General features: G+C 41.5%; 1 protein-coding gene across 1 annotated transcript in view; it reads right to left on the minus strand.

Annotated features, from left to right (window-relative positions):
* GRIA1 (glutamate ionotropic receptor AMPA type subunit 1) overlaps positions 1–27778 on the minus strand; it is a 333366-nt gene that overhangs the window by 21480 nt on the left and 284108 nt on the right. The window contains 1 exon segment of the mRNA XM_017875722.1: positions 23551–23798. Coding sequence (XP_017731211.1) covers positions 23551–23798 — 248 coding nt within the window.

The raw sequence follows: 27778 nt of genomic DNA on the forward strand, positions 1-27778 counted from the left end.
CTTTTATTTATGCTTGTCAGTCGCTGGGCAGCTAACTAGACTGTGGCATATGGATCCCTGAAGGCAAGGAGAGAGACTCCAAATGCTGGTTTGCTGTCTGAAAAGGAGTTCATATTTATGATTTCGCTTACCCCACATTGGGATTTTAAATGTGGCAATTTTCAAGCTGGGAAAACAATTTCTGTTAACAGATCCCAGAAATGCACTCTTTAGTCTTTTAGATACCTTTACGGGCCAGTACTCCTCTCTCTCTCTCTCTCTCTTTCTTCCTCTCTCCTCTCTCTCCCTCTCAAAAGAAAGAAAGAAAGGAGAGAGAGAGACAGAAAGAAGGAAGAAAGGAAGAAAGCAAGCTAAAATGGTCTTTGTGCCTGAATAACACACAAAGGACATTTTTTCCTGAAAGAGGCTCAATGCTAGGGTAAGTAGATAGCCACTATCTCTGTTTCGTTACCTTTCCTTCTCTTGTCTCCTCTACCTCTCCATTTTAAGGAAATGTATGTAGAAAGACTCAAAGTGGGAGAGGAAGGGGTATCAGTGCAGGGACGCAAGATAACTGGGCACAGCAAGGGAAGCTATAGGGACCAAGTGAAACAGAGAACAAAGGTTGGGGTTCCCAAGGTTCTCATTCTCATTTTTGCTGTGAGCTATAAGACCACTTTTCTGTATTAGAAATAAAGTCCTCACTGTTCCACTCAGGCAAAGAATTCAGTTTGGGGTCAATAGTGTGAAGAAGTGTTTAGAGAAAGTAAACAATCCTCACAGAGCCTCTCTCACAATGGGTAAGGTAGGAGGAATTTATGTCCTACATTGGTGGGCTCATGATCTCACAATCAGGTCAAATAAGGGACTGTCTAAAAAAGGTATTTAATTAAATTTCACCTCAAAATGATCTCCTTTCTGGAAGATCCTCTGGACTTGACTTTATCTCTTATGCTACAATGCTGTTCTAGCTCATTGGTGTGTTGGCTGGGTCTCCTCAAACAGACAGTTAGTTCCCTGGAGCTATGTTCTTTGTGATTTTAGATCCTTCCCCAAACCATTTAGTATGGGATATTCCATGCAGTGTAGGAGTACAACATTTATTACAGCATGCTCCATGCTGTGTGCTTTTTTTTTTTTTTTTTTGCCAAATGAACAAATGAATGGCCAAAATCTAAATGTAATATCACCTATGTATCTATAACCTATGTGTCTCAGCTATTTGGTAAACTCACCTATCTAGAATACAACAGAAAAGGACCAGAAAGTGAGCAAAGAAAATGCACAGGGCTATAAGGTAATCATTGTAGCTAATATTTATTTCACTAAGGGCCTATTGTGGGCCAGGTATTGTACTAAGCCCTTTACATGCTTTATTTCATGTAATTCTTTTTTTTTGTTTGTTTTTTTGAGACGGAGTCTTGCTCTGCCGCCCAGGCTGGAGTGTAGTGGCCGGATCTCAGCTCACTGCAAGCTCCGCCTCCCGGGTTTACGCCATTCTCCTGCCTCAGCCTCCCAAGCAGCTGGGACTACAGGCGCCCGCCACGTCGCCTGGCTAGTTTTTCTTTTTTTTTTGTATTTTTTAGTAGAGACGGGGTTTCACCATGTTAGCCAGGATGGTCTCGATCTCCTGACCTCGTGATCCGCCCGTCTCGGCCTCCCAAAGTGCTGGGATTACAGGCTTGAGCCACCGCGCCCGGCCTCATTTAATTCTTATATGCCTATTTGGTTGTCATTTTTACTACTTCTATTTTACAGATAAACACTTAACTTGCCCCAGGCTGTCACTCAGCCCATGCATGTAACCATTGTGCTTTACACTGAGTGCAGGTGGGGTACTGTATGATCCTTGCCTGTGCTCATTTAGATCTTCCCCACCCCCACTACTCAGTCCTTTTTAAACTTCTACTTTACACATAGTTTAATACCCAAGAATCTCCATTCTCTAAGCCCAAGCAGAACGAAGTCAGCAAATAAGAAAAGCCTCATCTTATGCCATTTCGTAAGATGCTAATTCACAACTTGACAACAAGGAAGGAGCCAAAGCAGGTTTTTTCTTTTCTATTAAATTTTTTTTTTTTTTTTTTTTGGGTAATGATAAGGTCTCACTATGTTGCCCAGGATGGTCTCAAATTCCTGGCCTCAAGCAATCCTCCTGCCTTGGCCTCCCAAAGTGCTAGGATACAGGCATGAGCCACATTGCCTGGTCTTCTTTTTTTTTTTTTAAGGAGACGAAAATGATGGTGCTAAAAGAATGGTGGCCTGGGGGCGATTTTGGTTCTGGAAAACTGCCCTATGATATTTGCCCTACAGCAGATTCACTGTATTCTAATCCAATGCCACTGATTATTGATCATGATAGAGTTATCCAGAAAGGTTGTATTTCACATGTTCAAAACAAAAGTTAAAGATGTGAGTTTGATTAAAAAATATTTCCTTTATAAAATATTACATTTGAAAAGGCCAGGACCCTTGGAAAATCTGGGCGTCTGGAATAGCAGAGGCTATCCCTTAGGCTAGCAGTAGTTCCCAAACATCTAGTTTTCACAGATAAGAAAAAAGTAAAGTGGGTGTGGGAGGACCAACATAGGTGTGTGTTAAATGTTAACTTGACTAAGTAGAAATGTTTAAAGAGAACAACTACCATCTGTTGGCAACTTCCTTTTATAGAAGTAAAGATGCTCAAATAATCAAAGAAATAGGAAGGACAACCTTGCAGAATAAAAGGAAGTCTTTAGGTTGAATGAATTTAGACACATTGCTGTTATTTTCCTAATTTTACCTCATGCTGGTGAGAACTTTGTCTTTGGCAAGCAGTGACTGGTCCATAGACTGGTGTTTGGAAGATGCTGTTCTAGAAAAATCAATGTCTTTCAGTTGGCTAGATCTGGGGTTCAGTTTTGCATTTTCATCATGCCTACCTAGGAACAACTCATTAAGGTCAATGTGGAATGTTTTGTTCTCTTCCCCAAGGTTCAAGTGGAGCTCACCAACTGTCTCTCAAGCCAGTGTTCATGTGTCCTGTTCATAGAAATGGGTACAAGAGGACCAACTTCAGTGGTACCTGGTTAATATCATTATTGTTATTTTTATGAGGAAAGGATTTTGGGGAAAAACTTTCAACTTGGGTTGTAATTGGTTAGCAAAGTAAGGCCATCTTTCTGTTATAAAAATTGCCAGTTTTCCTGGTGCTAAATTATGAAGGGAATATATTGTTTAAATTCTTTTATAAGACCAATTCTGATGGACCAGAAAACTATCTTTTTAATAAAAGGAGAGTTATGAAAAACAAGAGTTTTAGTGACTCATTAAGAACGCTTGAATATGCAAATAAGAGATTGGTCATTTTTTGTCTCGAAAAAATTAAAACAGAATGGGGTGAACCTCAAAGACTAAAATGTCTTCAGAGAATATGTGGGTATTCCAAGCAAGTGAGTGTTCCTTTTGTTATAAACTTCTTCCAAATGCATTAGTCTCCTACCTGCCTCCTGTGGCTTCAGATTTTCCACTTGCCCTCAGGGACCATCTCTGGGGTTAGCCTTGCTCTGAATGAAAACCCCCGGTACTGGGAAACTCTCACTGCAACTAACTACAACTAGCCCTAGGCTAATCTATGTCAGCCATCTGAGCTTCAGTGTCTCCACCTGTCAAACGAGATAATAGAAGTTCCAACTCAGAATTATCCAATGGACTATCAATGAGCTATTTCATAAACCAACTTAGCTACTACTATTTGTGATAAATAATAACAACAACAATATTACGATTACCATCGAACTGAACATCTGAATTAGGAGACCTGAGTTTAAATCTTAGCTCCAGCACTTATGGTGTGCCATTGGGCAAATCAATAAACTTCTCTAAACCTCAGATTCCTATGTGTAAAAGAGATTATAACATACACTGGACCCATAACAGAAGCTCAGCAAATGCTCGTAAGCTCTAACTTACCTAGGATCAGAGGAGTGGAAAAGTAAAAGATGGCACAACATATGGATTAAGCTCTAGATTTTACCTGGAAATTATTTTACAGACTAACAAAAAAGATTTCTGAGATTACTTTATTTTCTTTCTCCTGAAAGTGGAAGTCAGTTGCCCACTGCAGTTAATTGGATATTCTTCATAGATTAGTGTTAATTAAGTTCAGCCTTACACATTTTAAAGAAATGTCTAAATAAAATGACTTGGAAATTGTTTTAGTTTCATGAGCTCAGAATGCTGTTGATAATTACATATATATGATCATGTATACACACAACATATATATTTATATATCATACATGTAGGGGATATATATATATATATATATGTAAAATATCAAAACAAGCATTAGAATCATACAAAGGAAGGTGATGGTCTTCCATTATGAACTTGTCCCATCTCCTTTGGAGTCTGGCACTCATTGTTAGACAACAATTTTAAGAAGCAATAACAAACTGGAGTGTGTCAAGAGATCAATTACCAGAATGATGTGGATACATCTGGAACCATCACATGTGTGGAATAACATTGAAGTAGGTGTGATTTAGGGCAAATATAAGAATTGCCTTCAAATATCTGAAGGATTAATTTAGAGAATTTAGAGAAAATTATACTATGGATTCCTAAGGAGGAGAACTATGACCAACAGGCAGAAGTCATGGAGGACATTTAAGTCAGTATGGAAAAGAAATGACAGTAGAGCCAAAGGAAAATGGAATTGGCTGTCTTAAGATGAAACCCTTGCAAAGGAGGCATTCAGAAAGATACTAAATCATTATTTGTCTTGATTTTATAGAAGGGACATCTACATCGAGTGGGAAACCATAATACTTTGTCATAAACCCACTTTAATAACCTTGAATATAGCTGAGCAGCTATTATGTGCTAGCACCACAAGAGGTCCTAGGTATATACTAATGCATAAGACAAACATGGTTCATGCCCTAGTGAGGCTTACAGTCTAATTGGAGAAACAGGCAATAAGAGAAAATGTGAAGTGTTATAAAGGAAACAAAAGGTGAAGTGACAGAAAATGTCAGAGGTAGTCAGGAAACATGGGTCTGAGGAAGTGACATTTAAGAAGAGATTAGAGGGGGAAGAGGATTGGGTGATAAGAGATCACATTTTTACTGGGAGATGACGTTGGAGAGGCTGGCAGGGACTCTGCAGGCCAGGATTTAGCATTTTATTCTGAGATTGGAGGGTCTTAGCCGGGGAATGACAGACCCTTTTAAACCGAGTTAATAAAGTTCTCCCAATGCAGGGAGGAGAAGGGACTAAAGGGAAGCAAGTGGGAAATGTGGAAGCCAATGAGAAGGCCAGTGGAGGAGCCCAGGCAAGAGTGAATTAAGGATTGGAAAGATGGACTGTACGTTCAGGATACATTTTGATGAAGGGAGATAGATTGGCTATGGGGGATTGAAGGAAAGATTTGAGCTGATTTTTTCCCTTGCGATTGTGTAGACTGAGGAACCATTTGTGGAGATGAGAGAGAGACTGAAAAGAGATGGATTTGGGAGAAGCCCAAGAGTTCAGCTTTGGATGCACTAAAAAAAATTTTTTTTGTTGTTTTTGACATGGAGTCTCACTTTGTCACCTAGGCTGGAGGGCAGTGGCTTGATCTCAGCTCACTGCAAGCTCTGCCTCCTGGGTTCACACCATTTTCCTGCCTCAGCCTCCAGAGTAGCTGGGACTATAGGCACCTGCCACCACGCCTGGCTAATTTTTTGTATTTTTAGTAGAGACGAGGTTTCGCCGTGTTAGCCAGGATGGTCTCGATCTTCTGACCTCATGATCTGTCTGCCTTGGCCTCCCAAAGTGGATGCACTAAATTTAAGATGCCTGTGAGATGTCCAAGGGGAGAATCAGTTTTCTGGGAAGAGGCGCATCTGGAAGTTAAAGGAGATGGTCAAGCTGGATACATGAACTTGAGTCAATAAATTGATTAATAAAACAGACCTGCAAGGACAATCTGCCAAAATTTTGTAAAGGGCTCAGATATGGATGGCTATAATAATTACTTACTTGAATAAACAACCTCTGGGGAACTTTTCTTATGCTAAATTCTGTGCTTGGCACTGAGCAAAGTAAACAAACATAAAGCAAATAATCAAACAAAAAAAGAATAAGGCATGGTTTTAATTTGGCAAAGTTAGAGTCATCTGAAAATTCCAAGATTCAGAGAGATGTTCAGCATAAAGGAGATGATGGCTGTGGGTCATCAGGGGATGAAGCCAGGCCTGTAGTCACTGATGTGGTGACATGCATGGCATTTATTCCCCAAGAGGGCCAAGGAGCAAAAATAATCCTCAAATGACTGAGCCCTGACATTCAGCCACTGGAACTGGTAGGTCCAGGGGAGCATTCTAAATATTGAATTATTTTTGGAACTCTTGGGGAGGAAAGACTTGGTACTCTAAAGACGATTTCTAGGATGACTGTGTGCACATTAAGGTCCAATATGTCCAGCCTTGTGCTCTAAAGAAACTCAATTATCATATACTTGCAGAGAAATTAAAGTTTGAAAAAAGCAGCCAAGGGAGATATTTCAGATGATTTTAATTATGTCTCATAATTAAAATTAACTATGAAAAGCAAAGGATGGAATATTGGGCTTCAATTCTGTAGCAATTGTCTACACTTCCACTTCTGGTTTTGAAACCTTGAGTTTAAGCATCTGAGCAGTGTTGGATAAAATGACCTTTGGAATTCTACCCAGCCTATGATAATATGCTTTGCTTCTCCTCCCACAAAGGCAACTTCAAATTTAATCAGACCAGGCTGCTGGGCATCCTACTTTCTCAATCAGTGTGCCTCTGCCTGCTCCTGTGTGCTTGCTTCTTGCTGTTCTCCTTAACTTCTCTTTTAAGGCCTGGTTGCTCTGCGGTGCTCCCCATGTTTTCCTTGAATCTGCCCTTGAGCACTTCATTTCTCACTGACCTTTCCTTTAAGCTTGCCTGGCATCTAGCAGTCAGTTCACTGCATCGCCTAATGCTGTTTGATGTGTATTGGTCTTAGTCTTCAACTTGATTATAAGGCCTACAGAGTAAAGAGTTAGTGTCTTTGGGTCAACACTTCAAACATTTATGAAGATCAGTTAAATGTTAATCATTGTAGGTACTTACTAGGAATAACAACTTGAACAAGTTGTAAACCTCTTCCTTTAAGGACCATGCAATCTAGTATGCGAGGCAGAAATGTTTCTCAATAGTTCATGAAAGACTGTATCAGATTTTAAAATAAAGGGTTATGGAAGCACCAAAAAAGGAGAGAGGTGAATTCTGACAGTGGGTGGAAGTTAGAAAATCTTTAGGGAGTGTTCTGTGAAAAGGGCAAACTCCCCACCTGGGGAGTGTGGTCATGATGAGGGGAACTTCAGGGAGATGAGGTTAGAACAGCTGACAGAGTCCTAATTGTGAACTTCCTTGAATGCTATGCTAGAACATCAACACTTTACCCATTGGCACGTGAGATACGGGAGGTTTTTAAGCAGAGAGAGGCCTCAGACCAGCAGCCCATCTATACTCAGCAGAGTGAATGATATAGTCAGTTGTAAGCAAATATATACCAATTAACCGAAAAATAAAACGGCTCATATGAGAGGAAGAGACAAGGTTGAAAATTTTAACCCTGGATCCAGGGATCATGGAGATGGTGGGCCACTCCAAAGCAAGCAGGACTCATATGGAAACTTGAGGTTGGTTGTCAGTGGAAGAGGAACTAGAATTATTCTCTGAGATGCCAGAGGGCAGAATTAGATCAGGGAGACAAAACCACAGGGACACACATTGCTGCTTAATATGATGGCAAACCTGGAATTATTAGTGTCCTCTGGTAATTGCTACTTTAAAAGTGTGATTTGGTGGGACATTGTTCATGGGACAACTGTTTTTCAGGAACAACATGGAGGAAATTCACCAGCTAGATGGGGTTAAATCAGTGGTTCCCAAACGGCTCATCCAATGAGCTGGAACTGGTTTGTGATAGTTTTCACTCATCAATGGGAAAAGAAGGAAAGATAAGGGTTGTGTAGTGAGTTTTCAGGACGTTGAAGCTTTCCATTTAAAGGACAGATCTTTGTTCATAATTGATTGTTTCCTTCATTAATTTTTAGTGTTAATGTATTTCTTCTGTTATTAAATGATATTAATGAGAGATGGTAATTTTTTTGTTTCCTTTGTCTTTTCCTGGCAATATAAAATATTGTCAAGTGTCTACACTTTACCATTTTTTTTTTTTTTTTTTTGTAATTTTACTGACACATGATATCTGTAGCTTGGGATCCGCTGGGATTCTAGGGGAAGGGACTTCAAGGAACTCCTCATCCACCCTTAAGAGGGGAGAACAGGTATTGATGAGTAAAGTTTAAACACATTTATGGGAGCTATTTAGGGTGAGAATTTGCTTGCACTGTATTAAGGGTCAGTGCACAAGTGAGCATGGTCCTTCTAACTCTTCCTTCCATGGGGCTTGAGGGTTCAGGGGTGCGGAGTCCTCTCTCTGTGAAGAAGGTCCAGATCACCTTTTCCTCCTCTCTCTTTTTACACTTCTCCCTGGACTAAGCAATCTTCCACGGTCTGTCACACATAGGCCTGTGGAGAATAAAAACCATTTCGAGGGGATGACAGAGAAACCTTCTCTGGGTGGATTTTTCTGCTTCTTTTCCAAGGCCAAGCCAGGATTCTTTTGCTGGGAATGGGGACCAGAGCCTCAGTAGGAACCAAAGCTCATTTACCCTGCCACTGCTGAGGAAAAGCGTGGCTGCATTTAGGTAGGACTAGTACTGATGGGCCTGGGTCCTGGATGCACTCTCTTAATGGCTTCCTTTGGGCAATGGTCTCAAAGTCCTCCTCTGTCTTTAGTCCAGTCTATGACATCATTGGCTGTGTGGACCATTTAAGGTACACTGACTGGGCAGACAGCTAAGGCCCAATAGGACTCTGCTGACTCAGTAGGTTGGGGTGATGAGGGAACTGGGAGAGGTTATCCAGTGACCAAGCAGAAAAAAATAGTGGCGTTGTATCAGGAGTTTCAATTAAAATGCAGACATCCCCGAGTTCCTTAAGGTAGGATCAAAGTTCCCTTCACCCCTGACTATTCCAGATGGCATTCCCCTCTTGAGTATACTCAAGGAACAGAGAGTTCTGTGATCTTATGAGAAGAAATGCTGGTCAGGCAGTGAATCATCAGAAGACAGAGGCTTTGTCTTTGGTGTCTGACTGTACAAATGACACAAAGGAATTTTTTTTTTAAAGCAAACGATATATACAGAGTGCTCAATCACTTCATGCTGGGTGGAGGAAAGAGTCTGAAGGCGTGATTTGAGTTCCTCATTCATCTCTGATCAAATTATATGACATGTCATGTAACTATAACTAGGGTGACCAGCTGTCCCAGTTTTCCTGGGACAGTCTTGGTTTTTGCACCAAAAGTTCTACATCCTAGAAACCCCCTAAATCCTGAGCAAACCAGGGTGGTTGATGACCCTAACTGTACCTCAGTTTTCCCATTTGTAAAATGGGAATAATTGCATGCTTCTTCTGCCCCGACTGCCTGTAGAGTGGGGAGCAAATGAGGTGACAGATGGGAAAGTGCTTTGAGAGTAATTCTGGACAAATTCAGGTAGCTGGATTGGAAGCATGACTAAAGCTCACCACTACATTGGCACATGCACTACCTAGGACACTTTGCCACTTTGTGGAACCCTAGTCATCTTACAAGCTTCTGAAGTGTGTTGTTCTCTGCAAATACTCCAGGAGTGACCCAAGGCAGAATGGACTAAGCCTTCTGGTCCCATTGTACTTGCATGCTTTATCACAGCAAAATCATCATTCCCTTACCCATCTCCACTCATCTGATCTGACTGAGAGCTCTATTGGCAAGAACCCTGGACACTGCACAATAGGTAACACAGTAGCTGCTTCACAAATGTTTGTTGAATGAAGGAGTACTTTTTAATTTCTGAGATAAACCACAGGGGTTACTTGAACCCCTCAAAACTGCACAGCAGTTTTAAATGTGCAAATACTTATTTCTGGTCCTGTAACTTTCTTCAGGGTTCTGTGAAGAAACCTGGTTAAGTTAGGTGGAAACAGCTCAGAGACCTGGATAGGGATCTGAAATCTGGCTCCTCCAGCAGGAATTCTACAGACAGCAAGCATTTCTAAGGTATGTGTGATACCTAGCCCACCCCATATTGTGAGAAGTAGGTGTCAACCGTTCATTTGCAGCTCACAGTAAACCACATCTGGTCCTGTAATGCAGAATCATTTGTCAGCAGCAGCAGGCACACGGGTCTGTGTCAGACACCTTGGAGATGCTTGACAAAAGATAACGGAGGGAATGAATGAAGGTCCCCCCGCAATTAATGGAGGGAGTGGAAACACTATTCAGTACAAGAGCCAGCTCACTGGTCTCATCTCAGCCACCCCTGGTTCAATGAAAGGAAGAAAAGCCGGGCCAATTCTAAGGACTGCGTGAACAGGATGCAGAGGAGGCCAGCAGGTCCATTATTTTCTTGTGGACTTTTAAATACGCAGGATCACAATGCTGAAGAATTCTCCCCTTCAGTGGCAGAGAATGGCTCCTGAGGAAGAGAAGAAAACGGCTCCTGCAGGTCTCCCACCTCCAGCCTGACCCTGCTGGCACTCTCCCTTCTTCCTCTTCCTTTCCATTACCACCTCCAGCCCCTTATCTCTTGCAGCTCCACTGTATCTCTCATTTATAATGGGATTCCATGAGAGGTTTTGTTTGAGGAAGTGATTCCCTGCTGAAAACAGCAACAACAAAGATTGAAAAAGAATGCATGAATCACCCTTCCCTTCACTCCCGTATGGTATGCTTGCGGTGGCTTTCCTGAAATACCTTTCTCCCCATCTTCCTCCTGGCTGTTCTCTCTACTGGTTGAGGAACTGTTCAGGGACTGCTGCCTCCTCCTGGAGGCCTTCCTAGAGCTTTCACCTGGGGGACGGGCAAGGTATTAATTCTTAACTGCATGTTTTCCTCACTGTGCCTTGTTTATTTATCTATTTTTATGGTACTTCCTTTCTCCTTTATATTAGCGTTAGTTGCTACTGGGTTGTGCCTTCCTTTATCCTTCTCTTAAATGTGATCACTACTAAAAAAATTGTATAGTTTATATAAAAATTGAGATTTCTAGTTTATTTTGAACAGTGAGAATATGTGACAACATTCCTACATGTCAACATTAGACTGGAATGAGACGAGGCTGTCCTGTCTAGATGAGACACATACCCTGGTTCACTAGCCTTCATCATTTCCTATGATCTTGCTGAGGTTCAGTGTCAGTTTTCATTTATAGCATTATGTAATCGACAAGAGCATAGACTCTGAATTCAGACTATCTGGGTTCAAATTCTGGCTCTGCCACTTACTCACTGTGTGAACTCTGACAAGTTAATTAGTCTCTCTGTGCCACTGATTCATTATCTGTAAAATGAGATTATTAATGGTACCTACTTCATTGGGTTCTTGTGAGGATTACATAAATTAGGAAATGCATATGAGAATTTAGAGATGGCTTGCTATAGATAGCAAGTGTTCAATAAATATTAACTATAATTATTATTTACCATAGTGCTTGCACTGTGGTTTTGTTTCTTAGAGAAATATTGTCTGTGCTCATGACTCTATTAAAAATGAGAAAACCACTTAGGGTTTACCCTTGGTCCATTTTACTCATCTTCTTTACCTGGCCCTGGGATGTTTGAGGTTGTGGTCCCTGCTCTAGATGATGCATCTTGGAAGTGCTGATGTCATAGCTTATTCATCGTTGTTTCCCTCAAGAGTATTGACTTGGCATTTTGAAAATACTGTACCTGGAATGTTGGTAGAATTAAATTGCATGACCATGGTCATGTACTTGCATTTTTTGCCTTTAGGATGTTTATTAGTAATGGCCAAAGAGACCTACAAGTTGTCAGCTGGTTTAATTTGTGTTATGTGGTCTATATAGTAGGACTAGTATTTCCTGCTTCTCCATGAATCAGACGGACCAGGCACAGCAACTGCTCGGAAAGTCACCACATACATAGAAGTTGACTAGGTAGGAACTGGTCTATGTGATAAGCAATCAGTAGGGGTTTCCCACAGGCTAAATTCTGTGCTAGATTCTCTGGGAGAGTTGGCCTCTGCTTCGTTGACCTGGAAATATGGGTAGGGGGCAGAAGGAAGCAATACAAGTCAAGATACAGGAGTGGGGGAAAGTTGTGTTTGTGGGCCACAGGGAGATCGGCTTGACTAATGCAGCTATTTTTTTTAATATTCCTCCAAAGGAATAAATTTTATTCCCAAGGGAATAAAGAATATAATTAAGAGGCCATTATCCTCTTTTTATTTGCTAGAAGTTTGTTCTGAGGAAGGATGAATAATATATGCAAATTTCCCTGCCTGATTTTCTTTGTTTGAGGACTCTGCTGGTTTACTGTGTGAGACGAGGTTGGTTCCTTTGGTAAGGATTCACCTGGGCTTTTGCCCCCTTTCCCTCTGAGGAACAGGCTGATTACATACGATTGTTAAGCCATGATCTTAGCCTGTGGGGCCATTCACAAAATGTTACAGGGACAGATGGCTGGGAATTTCTCAGCAGGGGTTCAGCTCAGGGCTACCCCTTAGCCCTTACTTTCTGCCTGCCCTCAGAGACTGGGCTTCTCAGACACTGGAACTTTCTACCTTCAGGCGTATGGATGAATGCAGTGTGGCTGTTACCTGAACATTTGGTATTCTGAAATTTCTGCCATGTTGCAATGTTAACAATCCTAGTGTGGTCTAGCCCAGAGAAGGTAATCGCCACTAATTTGGGTCAGATACTCACACAAACAGAAGAGATGGTGAGTGTGGAGGGAAGCTGAAAGGGAAGGAGAACTGGGGGGAAGAAAGTGGATTCATATTCAATAACTCCTCACTTAGCATGAACTCTTCATAAGGGATTCATTGTATTCCCAAGACAATCTTGTGAAACTTATAGCAAGATCTCAATTGGAAGATGAGAAAATTAAGTTTCAAAGACATTAAATAAGGATAATTAACACTTGTCAGGCATTTTACTATGTGTCAGGCACTGTGCTAAACACTTTGTATTATCTCATCTAACCACATTTAACAACCACAGATATAAATGCCAGAGTTACCTCCAGTTTTTTACATTTGGTGCAAACTAAGTCTTAAGAAGATAAAGTCACTTGTCCAAGAAACAGTTGTTATTAAACAGCAGACCTGGGATTCATACCAGTCTTGACTTCTGGGTCATACTGCAGCTTGCTACTTTCTCAAGATCACATGGGACGTAAATGTGGGAGGCAGAATTTGAATTCAGGTCTCAGGAACACCAAAGCACATTTGCTTTCCAAACCCACAAGCCCCAAGTGGCAGAGCTGGGACAGATATCCAATCCGTCTCTCTCGTGGTCTTTGTATTACAGCATCTGCCTTCGTAGAAAACGCAAAAGACCTAGCAAGTCTGAAATTACGTTGCTGATAGGAGGGAGAGAGAGGAAAAAAAGAGATGCTATTTTTGACAGAGACAGCCTCTTAAAAGAAAGCAACATACAATTTGTATATCAGCAGGAGGAGCAGTGCTTCAGTGGGTAAATCACTGCCTTCACTGAGCTGCTGTTCCTACCTAGGTAAAGGCCATTCATTTTCCTTGCTCATCTTCCCAGATACATCCCTGCCACCTTACTCTCACCACTTTCCTCCTCTTTCTCTCTTTAATGTGTTGCTTTGCCATTTATGAGCTTCTCAACTAGGCACTATAAAATGGAGCTCTAAGCCAGGCATGGTGGCTCATGCCTGTAATCCCAGCACTTTGGGAGGCTGAGGCAGGTGGATCATGAGGTCAGGAGTTTGAGACCAGCCTGGCTAACATGGTGAAACACCGTCTCTACTAAAAATGCAAAATTTGCCTGGTGTGGTGGTGCACGCCTGTAGTCCCAGCTACTCAGGAGACTGAGGCAGGGGAATCACTTGAACCTCCGAGAGGCAGAGGTTGCAGTGAGCCAAGATTGCACTATTGCACTCTAGCCTGGGCAAAAAGAATGAAACCCCATCTCAAAAATAAATAAATAAATAAGTAAATAAATAAATATATAAATGGCTCTAACAAGAGTTAGTGCCCATTTGTCTTTGTGATTTCACCAGGATCCTCCAAAATAAATTAGCAGTGTGGATCTGCAACCCAGCCTAGTGCTTCGAGACAGAGTGCTTAGTTTGTGGAGGCTACCTGACATCTCATGTGCCCTGATGTTTTCCCTGGACATTTTGAGGATGCCACCTTTTAAGGCAGTGATGCGTGTCTTGATTAGCACAGAGGTGGGTTGTGGAAAGAATGAGGGTTTCAGAGTCAGGGTTTGTACCTAAGCTCTGTTCCACAAATCACTTTGAGAACCTGGGTAAAGCATTACCCTCTGAATCTTAGTTTTCTAAACTGTGAAAGGGAAATGATAATATCTAAATCAAAAGGTGAAGGAAGGATTAATGTGCGACCATCACAGGGCACTGAATGCATTGCCCAGCACATCATTGGCATAAAATGGATGTAAGGCCCCCCTACCCCACCCTCTAAACTTATGGCACAGTTGGTTTAAAATGACCTGTTTTTCATTGCTGAAAGAAACAAAAAACATATGGAATTTTCAGGAGCATAAAATCCTTTAGGAATGTTTTTGCTTCAATCTGTCATGGGCAAGCAGGGGAACCTTAATATGCATCAGATGTACAGTTTTGCATTTTTATGTAGGTATAGGGTAAGATATCCACCTGTGAAATGACTCTGACCCTAGAGAGGTTCCTTTTCCCCAACAAATACAAATGGTGCAGAGTCAAGCAAGGATTCCCTAGGGAATTCAAATAGAGCAGAAAGCAAGCCATTTCCCTTATGAAATCTGTTTTCTTATTTGTATATTAGTTGGATAGGACCATTGCTATGTGTGTGTGTGCGCGCGCACGCGCGCGCGCGTGTGTGTGTGTGTGGTGGGGGTGGGGATTAAATAATCTTTATTATCTGAATAATCATCCCTTCCTCATAATTTACCTCCTTATATCTTTGAGAGGGCATTCTTGCTTAATGAGTGAGAAGAGGTCTGGAATCAGGTTGAATTATGTGATGAAGATGAAAACAATATTACCTCCACGGTGTTGTTAGGATTAAATAAGATAATGCACATCACTTCTTAGGAGTGCCTGAGATAAGTCAGCGCTCAATAATGTTAACAACAAGTCTTATCACCACCCCTAAAATGCTAAATACAGCGCTTGCCACTCCTTTGTCTGGACTTTTGCGCCAGACTACTGCACCAGTCTCTTAGGAAGCTTTCTCGGTATTCTCCGTAATGCATCCCACGTGCGTTACACGCGTGGTGTAATGCATCTTGACCTGAGAAAGCTTCTGAATTGATGCAGCTCTCCTTTGCAAACCTCCAGTCTCTATTGAAACACACACACATACTCTCTCTCTCTCTCTCTCCTCTCTGCCTCCCTCCTTCCTTTGTCTCTCCCTTCCAACCTCCCTCACTCCCAACCTCCCTCCCATTTTTTTCTATCTCCCCTTTTATCCCCCAATTTCCTCTCTCTCTTCCTTTCTCTCCAGCTCTTCTGAGGACGCAAGTAAATCCAGCCTCTCTACTCAGAGGGCTTTGTCTCTGATCAGGCCCGACCTGGGTCACAGAGTTCATGGGGTTACCATGACAACAAGCATCCCTGGCTACCCATCAGGAGGTAAGGACCAATTGAAAGGGACTGTCATTTCCCTGGGACATACTGTATTTATCAACAGCAGGCTCTGCACCAGTATTATACTATGGGAAGACAGGCTGTTACTTGTGAGGGTGGGAGGGAGGGAGAAAAAGAAATATTAGGGTTTTATTTTTTAGCATGTTCTCTGTGGGGAGGACCACAAATTGTTCTCAGAGACATTTTATTTCTAATGCAGCCAGTGTATGTGAGGGGATGAGGGTGGGGCTCATGTGCATTTCTGATGAACACAGTTGGTTTTACAAAAAAGAAAAAAATAAGTTATTTGGCTCAAAAGTGTCTTTTTAGTAGGTCTAATGGAAGGAGGAGAGTGGTAGAAAATGAACACTAGTAAGTATCTTCTGTAACAGGCACTTCATGCTATATCATCAGATTGTCAAAGCAGCTGCACAAAATTATTATTCCAGTTTTTCAGATAAGAAGACAGAGGCTTATGAAGTTCTAGTGACTTACCCAGTGAGGTCAAACTCTTGACTGGAGGTGATCTGACTCCAGGAGTTGTGATTGTGAACCATTCCATGAGGATTCCTGGTCACCCCCCATCATATCCATCCCCCTGCTTCTTCAGAGCCTCTTCCTCATGTTCTGCCTCCTCAGACTACACGCACGTCGCCTCCCTGACCTCTTCTAGCCCTCGTTTCCAGAGTGGACTGCTGTTTACTTAGAACAGAGGCACCTGGGGGACTTGTTCAAATTGCGTATTTCTGGATCTGCAAAATCAGAAGTCTCAAGGATTGGAGTCTAGGAAGGGGCATTTTAAACCAGCTCCCCTGAGTAATTTTGATACACACTGAAGTTGGGAAGAGATCTTCAGAGCAATAGACTCAATGCCACACAAAAAGGAACTTGCTTATTTGTTTCCTAATTATTTTCTGGGTCAATGTGATTCTCTAAAAGAAGATAACTCTCTATGGCTTTCTGTAACACTCAGGTCAGCATTAGGCAAAATGGTCAGTTTACCACAGCTGGATTTTGCGGTAATAAAAAAGAGAGGTTACGCTCCTAGAATTTTGAGTTAAGATTACAAAAAGGACCATAGCTTGATATTCTGAATGAAAATTTAGTAGCAGCTGCAAGAAGGGAAGAGACCATGTGGATCAGGTTATTAAAAAAACATCCTGAAAGTAGTCAAGACTCCTATACCCTTGGTTTAGTTGAGAGAATCTCAGGGAAGGCCTACTGGACCTCATGGAAGATACAAGCATGTTTTATCATCCAGTGTCGGGGATGAGCAACTAGGAGGAAACCCTCAGTCCCCGAAAGTGAGAGCCTTCCCTACAAAACCTTGGTGATACCTCTTCTTGACTCACAGCCTTAACTACCCTTCTTTTCTTTAGCCAGATGCCAATAAGCACAAGCAACTCTTGCTAGATTATTTTGCAGCACAAGGTTGTGTGAAGAGATAAAAAATATACTCAGTGGGAATGCCAGTGAGGCTAAAATGGTGATGAACAATTCTGGGCTCGTGTCATACTAAAAAATTGATAAAGGCCAGATACAGTCAATGCAGCAGGGAGTAACTAAAGGTGATCAACGGCCTTCATCATTCTTGCTGGTGTACTGGAAAGCTTGTGTCCCTTCCAGGGATGCCTTTCTTAACCAGGTAGGCATTTCAGAGGTAAAACTGAGGTGGCAGCAACTATTCTGTCTGGGAGGTAAATCCCATATCTTCCCATTTTCTGTCCTTGCCAAAATCAGTTTGTACCCGGTCAAGCCTTAGGCAGGAGCACAAAAGTCCCAGAAAGCTTACGTAACAGACTTCTTTTCCAAACTTCCCAGCTTTAAAGTGAAGGATGTGACTAGTGATGAACAAAGAGTCCCCCACTTCTCCCACGTGTCTGCATCCCATTGTAACTCATGACCACATTCATTACCTTCTACCAAGATGACCACAACAGCTTTCTAAATGACTTTCTTGCCTGTGATCCTCCTCTCTCTGATGCACATTGCAAACCACTGCCAGGGTAATCTCCAGGAGCCTGTCTGATCATGTCCCTCCCTGTCAATGACCTTCAGTGGCTCCTATGGACGTAGTAAAACATGCAGAGACATTTGAGATTCTTCACAATATGACCACAGCCAATCACTCCTACCTATTAATGAATTCTCTGGTTAAAGTGGACCCCTTGTCATTCCTGCAAACAAGCCCCATATTTTTTTTTTTCTATTTCTGCATTTGCTGTCTTTTCTCCTTCAGCCCCTAATATGAAGCAGCATCTCCCCACTTCACATCTATCACAATTCTTCCATCATTCTTCCACAATTCTTCCAGTGGTGGAAGAATCTGCAATTTTTTTTGAGTGTTTTTTTTTTTTGAGCTCTGGACACTCCTTTTTTTTGAGTGTTTCTGATTCTTTTATGGCATTGGTAGGATAACAGGTATCTACATAATTCTGCTCATGAGCCATACTTGATGATGCATTATTTAGGTACCGGGATTGCGTCTCTCACCACCATTCCCTGCAGCATTATGCACAGTGCTTTGTGTGAGAAGGTATTTGGAAACCAATCGGTGAAGCTAAATGGAACGCACAGGGAGTGGGTCTCAGACCTTCCTGGGTGTCCATTACCTGGTAAGCTGCAGGGTGAAGTTGTACTGCACTCCTGCCCCCTTGGCCCATACATCTGGCATAAACAAGACACGTGACAGAAGACAAACATGTCATGATCACAGAGACCAAAGAAGACTCCATGTAACCACAGTCACAGTTAAAGACCAGACTTTGACCAATGTCCTGATTAGGGTCTAACTCTTAGCAAATCTGTTAAACTCCTGGTAGATAGTTTGTGAAAGAGAATCATTAGGTAACATTTCAACTGAGGCCAATCTGGTATGGATTCTTTCTTGGGCTTATAAAACATGGGCTATGCCCCCTTACTTAGGAAGTTTGAACACTTAGAAGGAAGTGTTCATCATAATAAAGAAAAGACATTTCAGTTTAGGCTAGCAAGATACATTAAGTTGGCACCAAAAGGGCCAATAGATCATAATTAGTAGATTTACCAGTTGCCTTTCCCTAGTGACTGGCATTGGCTGCATAGGTCTTTATCCACAACCTGAGGGCTCGTGAAACATAACAGCCCCTCTCCCACCCCCAAACATGCAGTGACAGCCAACAAACAGCATCTGTTTCAAAGAAACGCCACCTGTCCAAATGGAAAATCAAGCATTGAACCACCTCGCTTCATCAGAGTATTTGTTTCCAGAGCAGAAGAAACAAACAACAACAACCAAAAACCATTCTGTCGCTAACATAGCTTTATAACACTCTGTGGGGACCATGGCCTGGCTTCTGCCAAGTAGACTTGGCAAGTTTTGGAGGAACATTTGGGCCTTAGGTGTCAGTTCTCTGATCTTCTGAAGCATAACTGGGTGATCTGTCTTGGAGAAATCTGGAGCTTATTCTAGGCAGGCTGTAAGAGAGTGAATGCACCACAGGCACAGCGAAGTCTGGCTTTATGGAGAGAAAGTAGTGGAGGAGGATGGCCAGGAAGGTCCTCTCTTGATACAAGTACAGGCAGTAAGCCTGGAGGACATCTGCCTGTGAACGCTGCAAAAACCCTACCTTTGATTGGGTTGAAGAGAAGTTTATAATAATACCTGTAACAAACTCAAGCACTTTTTGTGGTGTAAACACTTCCAAAGAGTTTGCAGCCTTGTGAGTAGTTAAACAGTCTTTTAAAAAAGTATTTTTTTATGATTCAAAATCATTAGAATGAAATTGGATTTCTTCTGCCAGGTTATCTTTAAGCATATATCAGCCCCTCTTCAACGGGTCCAAAGGAAGCACAAATGTCTTTACTCTTCTCCTTACTGTCCACCTCTGTCATGCAGAATGGTTTCCTGGGATCAAGTCAGTGGATCTAGGATTGCTGGAGCAGGCACATGTGTTTGTGGTATTTGATCTGCTATAACTCTTTGGAGTTTGACCATGTCTTGGGTCAAATGGCATCATATGGGGTGTGGAAAAGAGTTATAATGGAAACCTGGCTGGAGTATGTGTGTGGGGGGTGGGCTGTGGGGGAGGCATGGTTACTCATATTTTCTGCAACCATTCTTCAATGGTGTGTTTTGTGGAACCTCTACATTATTGGTTGCTAGCAGTGTTCCCTTTTAATGCACAGATGAGAAGCAGAATCCCATTAAGGGTAGAGAAACTTTCCCAGGCCAGACACTTGAGGCCCTCTTAGGACGAGTGTTACTCTTCTGTTTTTGAATCCGGAATTATCATGGCCCCATGACTATCATCAAGTTTGCATTGGAGAGAAAGGAGCACTGTGGGAAGACAGGAGCATATGACCATCAGTTGGGTGTTCTTGACTTGCAGTTCAGTCATCAGTGATCTGCATTTGAAACATGTTGTTTTTTCATTTCTCTCTTCTTTTCTCTTGCTCTCTTCTTTGAAATCAATAAATGGCTTGTTACGTGTTTTACAGAGATGTATGCAAAAGAATTAGTTTTTTCTTTATTATGAAGCAGAATTATTTTCATCATTTGTTCCAGAAACTGTCTTTCAGCAAGCAAATCCATAAAAGCAGGGTTACTCCTCAAAGGAATGGTGCTGGGTGTGTTAAAGTCAGTGTCCATTATCACTTTTTGCCTTCAGAGTGGTGAGTGGCTGCTCTGGACTTCAAAGATCTGGTTTTAATTCCCAAGTTGGTGGTTATTTGGTCCATGTGAGTAGGTGCAAAGAACCTGGCCCAAGTTCAGTCCCCTGCCTTAAATGGTGCTGTCATCCATAAAGCCCAGTGCAACATTAGAGTGAGTTACAGCCGTAGGCTCTGAAGTCAGACTGCCAGGGCTTTAAATCTGGCTTCTGCCTTATTAGCTGTGTCAACCTGATTAGGCAACTTAACCCTTACTCTGTTTCCTCATCTGTAAAATGGAAATAATGGTACTTCATAGGCATGTTGCAAGGGTTGTAAGAGGTAATGCAAGTACCACAGTGAGTGGCACTTAATAGCCACTGACTCAGTGATGATTTTTATTATAGTGGAAAGTCATTTGAGTGCCAAATGGCCTGAGTTTTAGGTTCGTGTCACTCCAGTATTTCCAGTAGCAGGAAATATACAGTATTTCCTGAGTTGTTGTTACCTTACCTTGTTCCAGGAAACGGTGTGTGGGATGGGATGGCAGAGGTACTCTATTGATTGGACAAATTATGTTGTGTCTGTGCTTTGTTTTCTTAACTTCACATCCACGTATTTATGTGGATGTCCTTGACTCATGAAACCTTCAGTGCATTGTAATATTGCAGTATCACTGATGTTCCTGGAACTATAAAAACTCATTCTCTACTTTGAGTCTTTCTAGGTTGATGATCAATAACTTTCTGAGATAAAAGCCTCTTCCTTGCCAAACAGTATCATTTGAATCCCCTTTGAACTTTGCTCAAACTTGTAAAGAGTGTTTTAGATTCTACCAGGCAAAAATACATGACTGATAAATACCAGACCATTTATCTTCATTAGTTCATATTCAATTATGTCTACACTTCTCCAGGTATCTTTATTCTCTCAATTTTCAGATAATTACTTAAAGTTCTTCAAAGTATTTTCATTGCTCTTCGAATAAGGACAAAAGTTCTTTATAAAATTCTTCCCCACTTCATCCTCCAATCTCAGCTTAAACATTTCTCCTCTGTATTACTACCTGTGTTCCAAGAACACTTAGTGGCTTTTGGTTAATCGACCGTGCAATGATTTCTTGCCTTAGAATCTTTGCACATGCTGTTTCTTCTGCCTCAGCTACTCTTTTCTTCCCTTCTCCTCCCTTCACTTAGTTGACTCCTATTAATCTGTCAAACTTCAGCTTGAAAAAAACATCCTTGGACCTGTCTTCCCAGCCATGCCCCACTCATCCTGCGACCAAATTGAACCTTATTAAATCTGGGTGTCTTTGAGATCTCTTTGTCTTTATGGTTCTGCACTTTCAATTGAATCAGCTGCTGATTTTTATCAATTTATTATGCTTAAGACTGATTTTCAAATCCAAGGGTTTACGCTTTCCATAAATTCCAGAAAATTTCTTTAAAACATTGCCTCCACTTCATTCTCTCTTGTCTCTGTCTGGAACTCACAGCAGACTCAATTTTTTTTCTTTTTCACGTCTCTTAAACTCTTTGTTACATTTTCTTTCCATCTTTCCGTGTGTTATTCTGGGGACTTTTCTTTGATTCCCCCCCACCCCCGAGTGGATAATTCTTTCTTTAACTTAATCTAATTTGCTGTTCAACCCCTCCACTGAGATTTTATATAAATGAATGAATTTTTTTTATTTCTATAGGTTCTAATTCAGACTTTTTTGAATATACCTGGTCTTTAATGATAGTGTATTTTTCTCTTAAAATGTTTTTGATTACTTTTATGTCTTTAGTTGTACTGTCAATTGTTGCGCATGTAGATTGTCACATGATTTATACCTTTGCTCTGCTTAGGGTGGTCCCAGAATAATAAGCTTACGCTTTTAGTTCTGGTTTTGATTTGTTTTTTTTCTTTTTGGTTCTAGGGATTTCTTAACTTGCATTTAAAAGGCTATTTGTTATATCTTATCCAGCATATCTGGTTGTTTCATAGTGAGAATTTTGTTCTGCTACATTGCAGGAAATAGATGTCCTCTAGGTCCCCGTTTATAGACTGTCCTAGTATCTATTAGAATTGTCATTAAACATTAATCATTTCTTTAATGTCCGCCTCTCCTGCAAGAATGTAGTTGCATGGGGGCAGGGACTATGTCTTTTTGTTCAAAACTGTAGCTCCAGCTACTAGCCCAGTCCCCAGAACAATGTTGGGGCTTAGTACTATTAAGATAAATGAATAAAGTGGAGGCAGAGGTGGACCAGGGTATCATATCCAGATGGGTTAGGAATGCCTCTCCATCATTTTGCAAACTTTATTAATCCTTCTTACCCTTCCTGAAATGCAACATTTCCCCCAAATGATTGAATTCTTCTGTAATTGACGTAATGTCTCATAGGTGACTTCACAGTGTACTGTTTTCAGTGACCTTCAACATAAATTATATTTATGTTGAACTCAAACCACCTCAGACCTAGGAAGGGCTGGGACAATTATTCTCCCTCTACAGATGAGGAAACTGAGGGCTTGGAGATGCTATATTTTACCTTTTGTAAGACAGTCAGAATTAAATCTAGGTATTCTGACTCCATGTCTACAGGACTCTTCCTCAACTGTTGAAAATGCATATCATGATTTCTTTACGTGAAAGTAAAGTTGAATGTGCTTCTTTACCAAACTGTCTATATCTTGCTAAATAAATCAGTCTCTAGGTAAGAATAGGTGCTACAATTAATTTGGTGCTATTCATTAGATACTATTTTGATTTCCACAGCCAGAGTCTCAGGACTCGAAAGATTTGATTTTTCATTTGGACAATGTGTTTATGTTTCTTTTGAGACAAACATTATAAACCACCTTCTGTCAAAGAATTCAGGTTGCTGGAGAACTCTGTTCATTGCGTTGTTGGATGCAGGGGTGTCTGGTAAAGGATGGGGTGTTACAGATCACACGACAAAAGCACAAGGTTCATTGATGTTTCACACACTTGGAGGAGGAAGGTGAGGCATAGGGGAAGAACACATGGGCAGTGACAGTCACAGCAAGCTGAGGCCCCCAGGTCAATTTCCAACCTCAGGGCTGAAGATCTTGGGTGGCTGGAATCTTTCAGGCCCATAGGTGTTGAAGAAGAGCCCCCTCGACAGCTTGCACTGTGGCATTGGAGCCTTGTAGCAGACACTGAAGCTTCATTCCTGAGATAGGGAGGGGAGAGGGAGTACCAAGGAAGCAAATCTTGGCTACTTACCTCAGGGCAGACCCCTTGGGTGTCGCAATGCCATAGCCTTTGGAATCCAAGTTACCTCCCACCTTCATAGTGTCACAGGGTTTCCGCTGCTCAATGTACTCATTCATGGTGGACTCCAGGAGGTAGGCATATTTGCCTTTGGATTTCCTCACTCGAATCATCCCTTCCTCTGTGGTCCGCACAAAAACTGATGGCTCTGCTGACTTCATGTATGTCCACATCTTCTCAAACACGGCAATTTTAGACCTCTGGCAGGGAAAGAAACAAAGCTGGAATTAAGTGAGCTTGGAATTGGGGTCGGCGCATGCATTAATGAAGAGCTGAGTGTAGCTTGATCACACATTCATGAGCGAGATTAGCTCAGGAAGAAACAAATTATGAGTGATTGCAAAATAAGAGGCTCTAATTAGTACCAGTAGGTTCCAAAGTACAAATATCTTGCAAATTCAGAATGAACAGAATAGCTCAGAATCTTTTAATTACTTCTGAGTAATTATATTCCTCCTAAACAAGGGGAGAATTAAGGAACTGGGGCCCTGCCTGACTTTTAAATACATTAAAGGACATATCTATTGTTCAATAAGGCCATATTTATACTAACCAGAAGAACTAGACAGCTGAATATCAGTGGAATCTGATTTCATTATTGGAAGAAAACACTGCAGAATTTCTGGATCATGGGTAGCCAAGTTCTAGTCATCCTATATTGTAAGACCTGTCCTCAGAATGTATTAGGTTGATGCAAAAGTAATTGAGGTTTTTTGCCATTACTTTTAGTGGTAAAAAACCTCAATTACTTTTGCACCAATCAAATATATTGTTGTCTAATAAAGCTGATAACTTGGGACCAAATATTGTCATCTGCTTACATTTTAAAATCTTCCAAACATGGCCCAACTGCCTTCCTTATTTCCCCCTAAACTCACCTTGGGCCTTCTCCCCTTTGGGACTTTGCTTGGACTGTTTATTCCACTTGAGATGCTGGTTCTGTCTAACCAAATCCTTGTTTCATAGAACAGAATAAATCCTATATATTTAGAGTCCACCTCAGTCCCAAAGGCAATGGTTTTTAGATTCCAGTAGGCACCATTATCATGTACATTGATTGTTAAAATATAGATTCCCTAGCTCTAAATCTAGAGATTCTGAGTCAGCAAGTCTGAAGTGGAACCTGGATACATCTTTTTCAGGAATTGTCCCCACCAGGTGATTCTGATCTGTGTGGCCTGTGTGGCCCTCACTTTGAGAAACAGTATTGTGAGGGTTGATATTCCTATGGGACACACTGCGTGGGGCACTCACTGGATGGCCAGGCTAGACTGCTAGGACTGCAAGTCGTCTCTTCTTGTATGTAGTCTCAAGTATGTGGAAGCTACTTGAAAGAATGTCTTCCTTCCTGTGGGTCCTTCACAGAGTCGAATTGAGTACCTTGCACATGGTAGGCCCCTAGTCAGGGCCCATGATCCAGGACCACGATCAAACTTCTCATTTAGCGTACTATTTCTAAATGGTGACCTTTTCCCAAAGGGTAGATGTATTTTAGGGATACTAAAGTCTGGCTATTACAAATGTTTCCTAAACGGACAAGTGTTAAATACATGTAAGGGACTACTTTTTAAAAACAGTTGTTGTTAGAGTCACATATTCTATATAATTCAGTGGTTAATACATAGATTTCATATTTATTTAATATAAAATTATCATTATACATGCAGCGTATCACTTTTTTCTGTATACAAGTATCAGGTTTATTTCCTTGATATTAGTGCACGGCAAGTGTTGGTAAGATACTGATCTACAATTGTCATTTGAGCCAGCTGATCAATAAAGATATTCGGGGCCCAGGAAAATCACAGGTCTCGAGGGAAAAGTAATGGAAATAGTTGCTATTAAAACTTCAGTTTTAATAGCCTATAATTAGATAAACTATATCACTCGTTTTACAGTCTGGTTTACAATTTGGAAAGGACACTGGACTGGCTGTGAGGAGCCCTGGATATCAGTCTTAGTTCTACTTCTCACTCATGGCTTTGTTTATGGAGAATCCCTTCTCTTTGGGCCTTAGTTTCCCCATCCATTCCATAGGGGGAGTTTGGGCATTGTAATCTTTAAGTCCCTGGCTAGCTTGAAGTATCCGATTCTTTACCTGAAGATACATCATTCAAGCAACAATGTCAATGTGAGAAAGAAGAAGAAAGAAGGGAGAAAAGAGAGGGAGAATTCCAAGGTTAGGGGAGGGAGTACACAGAACTAATCATAAGGTCTGCCAGTGTATTTAATATTCTCTCACAGGAAGCAGGAAAATGTATAAATTCAGCTGTGACCAGATTTGCAGATAATCTTCCAGGCACAAATCAACAAAACACACAGCAGGGCAATTGCAAGATGCAATTTGACCTGACAGGATGGACACAGCAGGGAACTGGGCTGTTGACAGGCAGAGCTGAGGAGCCTTCTGGGCAACAGTATGCAGAAAATTAATATGTCCTCTCAGCCTCACCCCAGTGACCCAAATGTTAAGGCTGTGCACATAGACACTCGGGATGAACTATCAGGAAAATCTAATCTCCAGGAATGTGAAGGTAGCATGAATGGCAGGGAAGATTGGAAGCGTACTCAGGGCATTTGTTCTTGGATCTCTCCTATCATCTGCAGCTCCCATGGCCCTTCATACATCTTAATTAAACTGTCGATGGAGGATTAAGCATCTCTGGGCTGGAGCTGCCAAGAAGCTCTGGGCTGTCATGGGGACAAGAAGCCAGCTTTTTCAGAGACTGGAATAGAAGAATTCTTGTCTCAGTATTCCCTCCTTCTGCCTTGTGGGGGTGGTAGGTGACCTTATCTCCCCACCCACCAAACTCTTGGTGGGATAATTATCCAAGGTCAGAGTCACAGAGATAGAAAGGCTTATTATGCATGGGACATATCTTCGCAGCACTCTCCTTTTACAGGTAAGGAAACTGAGGCCCATGATGTGGCAATAAACTGTCCAATGTCATGCAATTTGTTAGTGACAGATCCAGGAGTCCTTGGTCTCCTGATTGCACACATTGTGCCTTTCCACTGCAACCAGCTGCCTCCCTCATTTTAGGTTTTATATCTTACTAGATAAAAGACATTGGGCAAGTAGCATAGCCTTTCTGAGCCTCAGTGTTCCTCTTCTGAAAATGGTAATAATACTGTGCACTTCACAGTGTTGCCATGGAGATTATATGAGAACACAGGTAAAATGCATAACCCAGTGCCTGGCACAAGAAGGCATTCTATAAGTAGTGCAATGACTACTAATAATTATGCTTTTTTACAGGTTTTACTTTAGGGTAGGAATGCTTCATACCTGGCTTGCTTGGTACCAGTTTCCCTTCCTCTATACATGAGAGACAACGATATCAATCAAAGAATCCGTTCATATCAAGCCCAGATGTAACCTCAGAAACTCTAGGCAACCACTACTGACCTGTCAAAGTAAGTACATGGGCTACAACCAATTTGCCACCAATGTAGTAGGCTTGGGCACAGAACTTGTAGAATATGCACTGCCCTGGTTCCAGGTTCTTAACTTTGTGCTGTGGACAAGAGGCAGTAATATGTCAATTGACATAGTGATTAACAAAGACTTTTGAAATTTTAAATCCCAGCTGTGCCTCTCACTAGGTAGGCATGACCGTTTTCTTCTCTGGGCCTCAGTTTTCCCAACTATAAAATGGTACAGTTAGATTAGATGTGTCCACAAGCCCAGCTGTCATCCTGAGTGATCTTTTTAAAAATGTTTGTCAGTTTAATGACACCACCACATTAAGACCATGTGGTTCAGTGACAAGAATACTTGGGCTGAAACTAGAAAACTCAGATTTGGTACCCACCCCTGACACCTGCATCAAAAGAATTTCCCCAGTTTTAATTTCTTATCCACTAAGTGGCTGCCACAAGTACCTCTTCTGCCTGAGGTCACAGGTGAAACATAAATGAAACCATAGATGCAAAAGTACTTTGAGGACTGGTGCATGTTGTCTATACTATAAGGCTGAGAGCATTGTTAAGTGAATTAGATGATTCCCTAACTGCATCAGCGGGGTTGGGGCATAGGACAGGCTTTATGGACAAGTAGAAACAGGCACCTTCTTCACACTTTTGTTGCAGGCTAAAAATGTCAGGGAATTGTAATGAGATTGTAAGTGGCTTTTTTATTAACTGGCTGGGTGAGCTTAAGCAAGTAATGCCTCTCTCT

Source organism: Rhinopithecus bieti, unplaced genomic scaffold, assembly GCF_001698545.2.
Source record: "Rhinopithecus bieti isolate Rb0 unplaced genomic scaffold, ASM169854v2 scaffold_7673, whole genome shotgun sequence".
Lineage (NCBI taxonomy): Eukaryota > Metazoa > Chordata > Mammalia > Primates > Cercopithecidae > Rhinopithecus > Rhinopithecus bieti.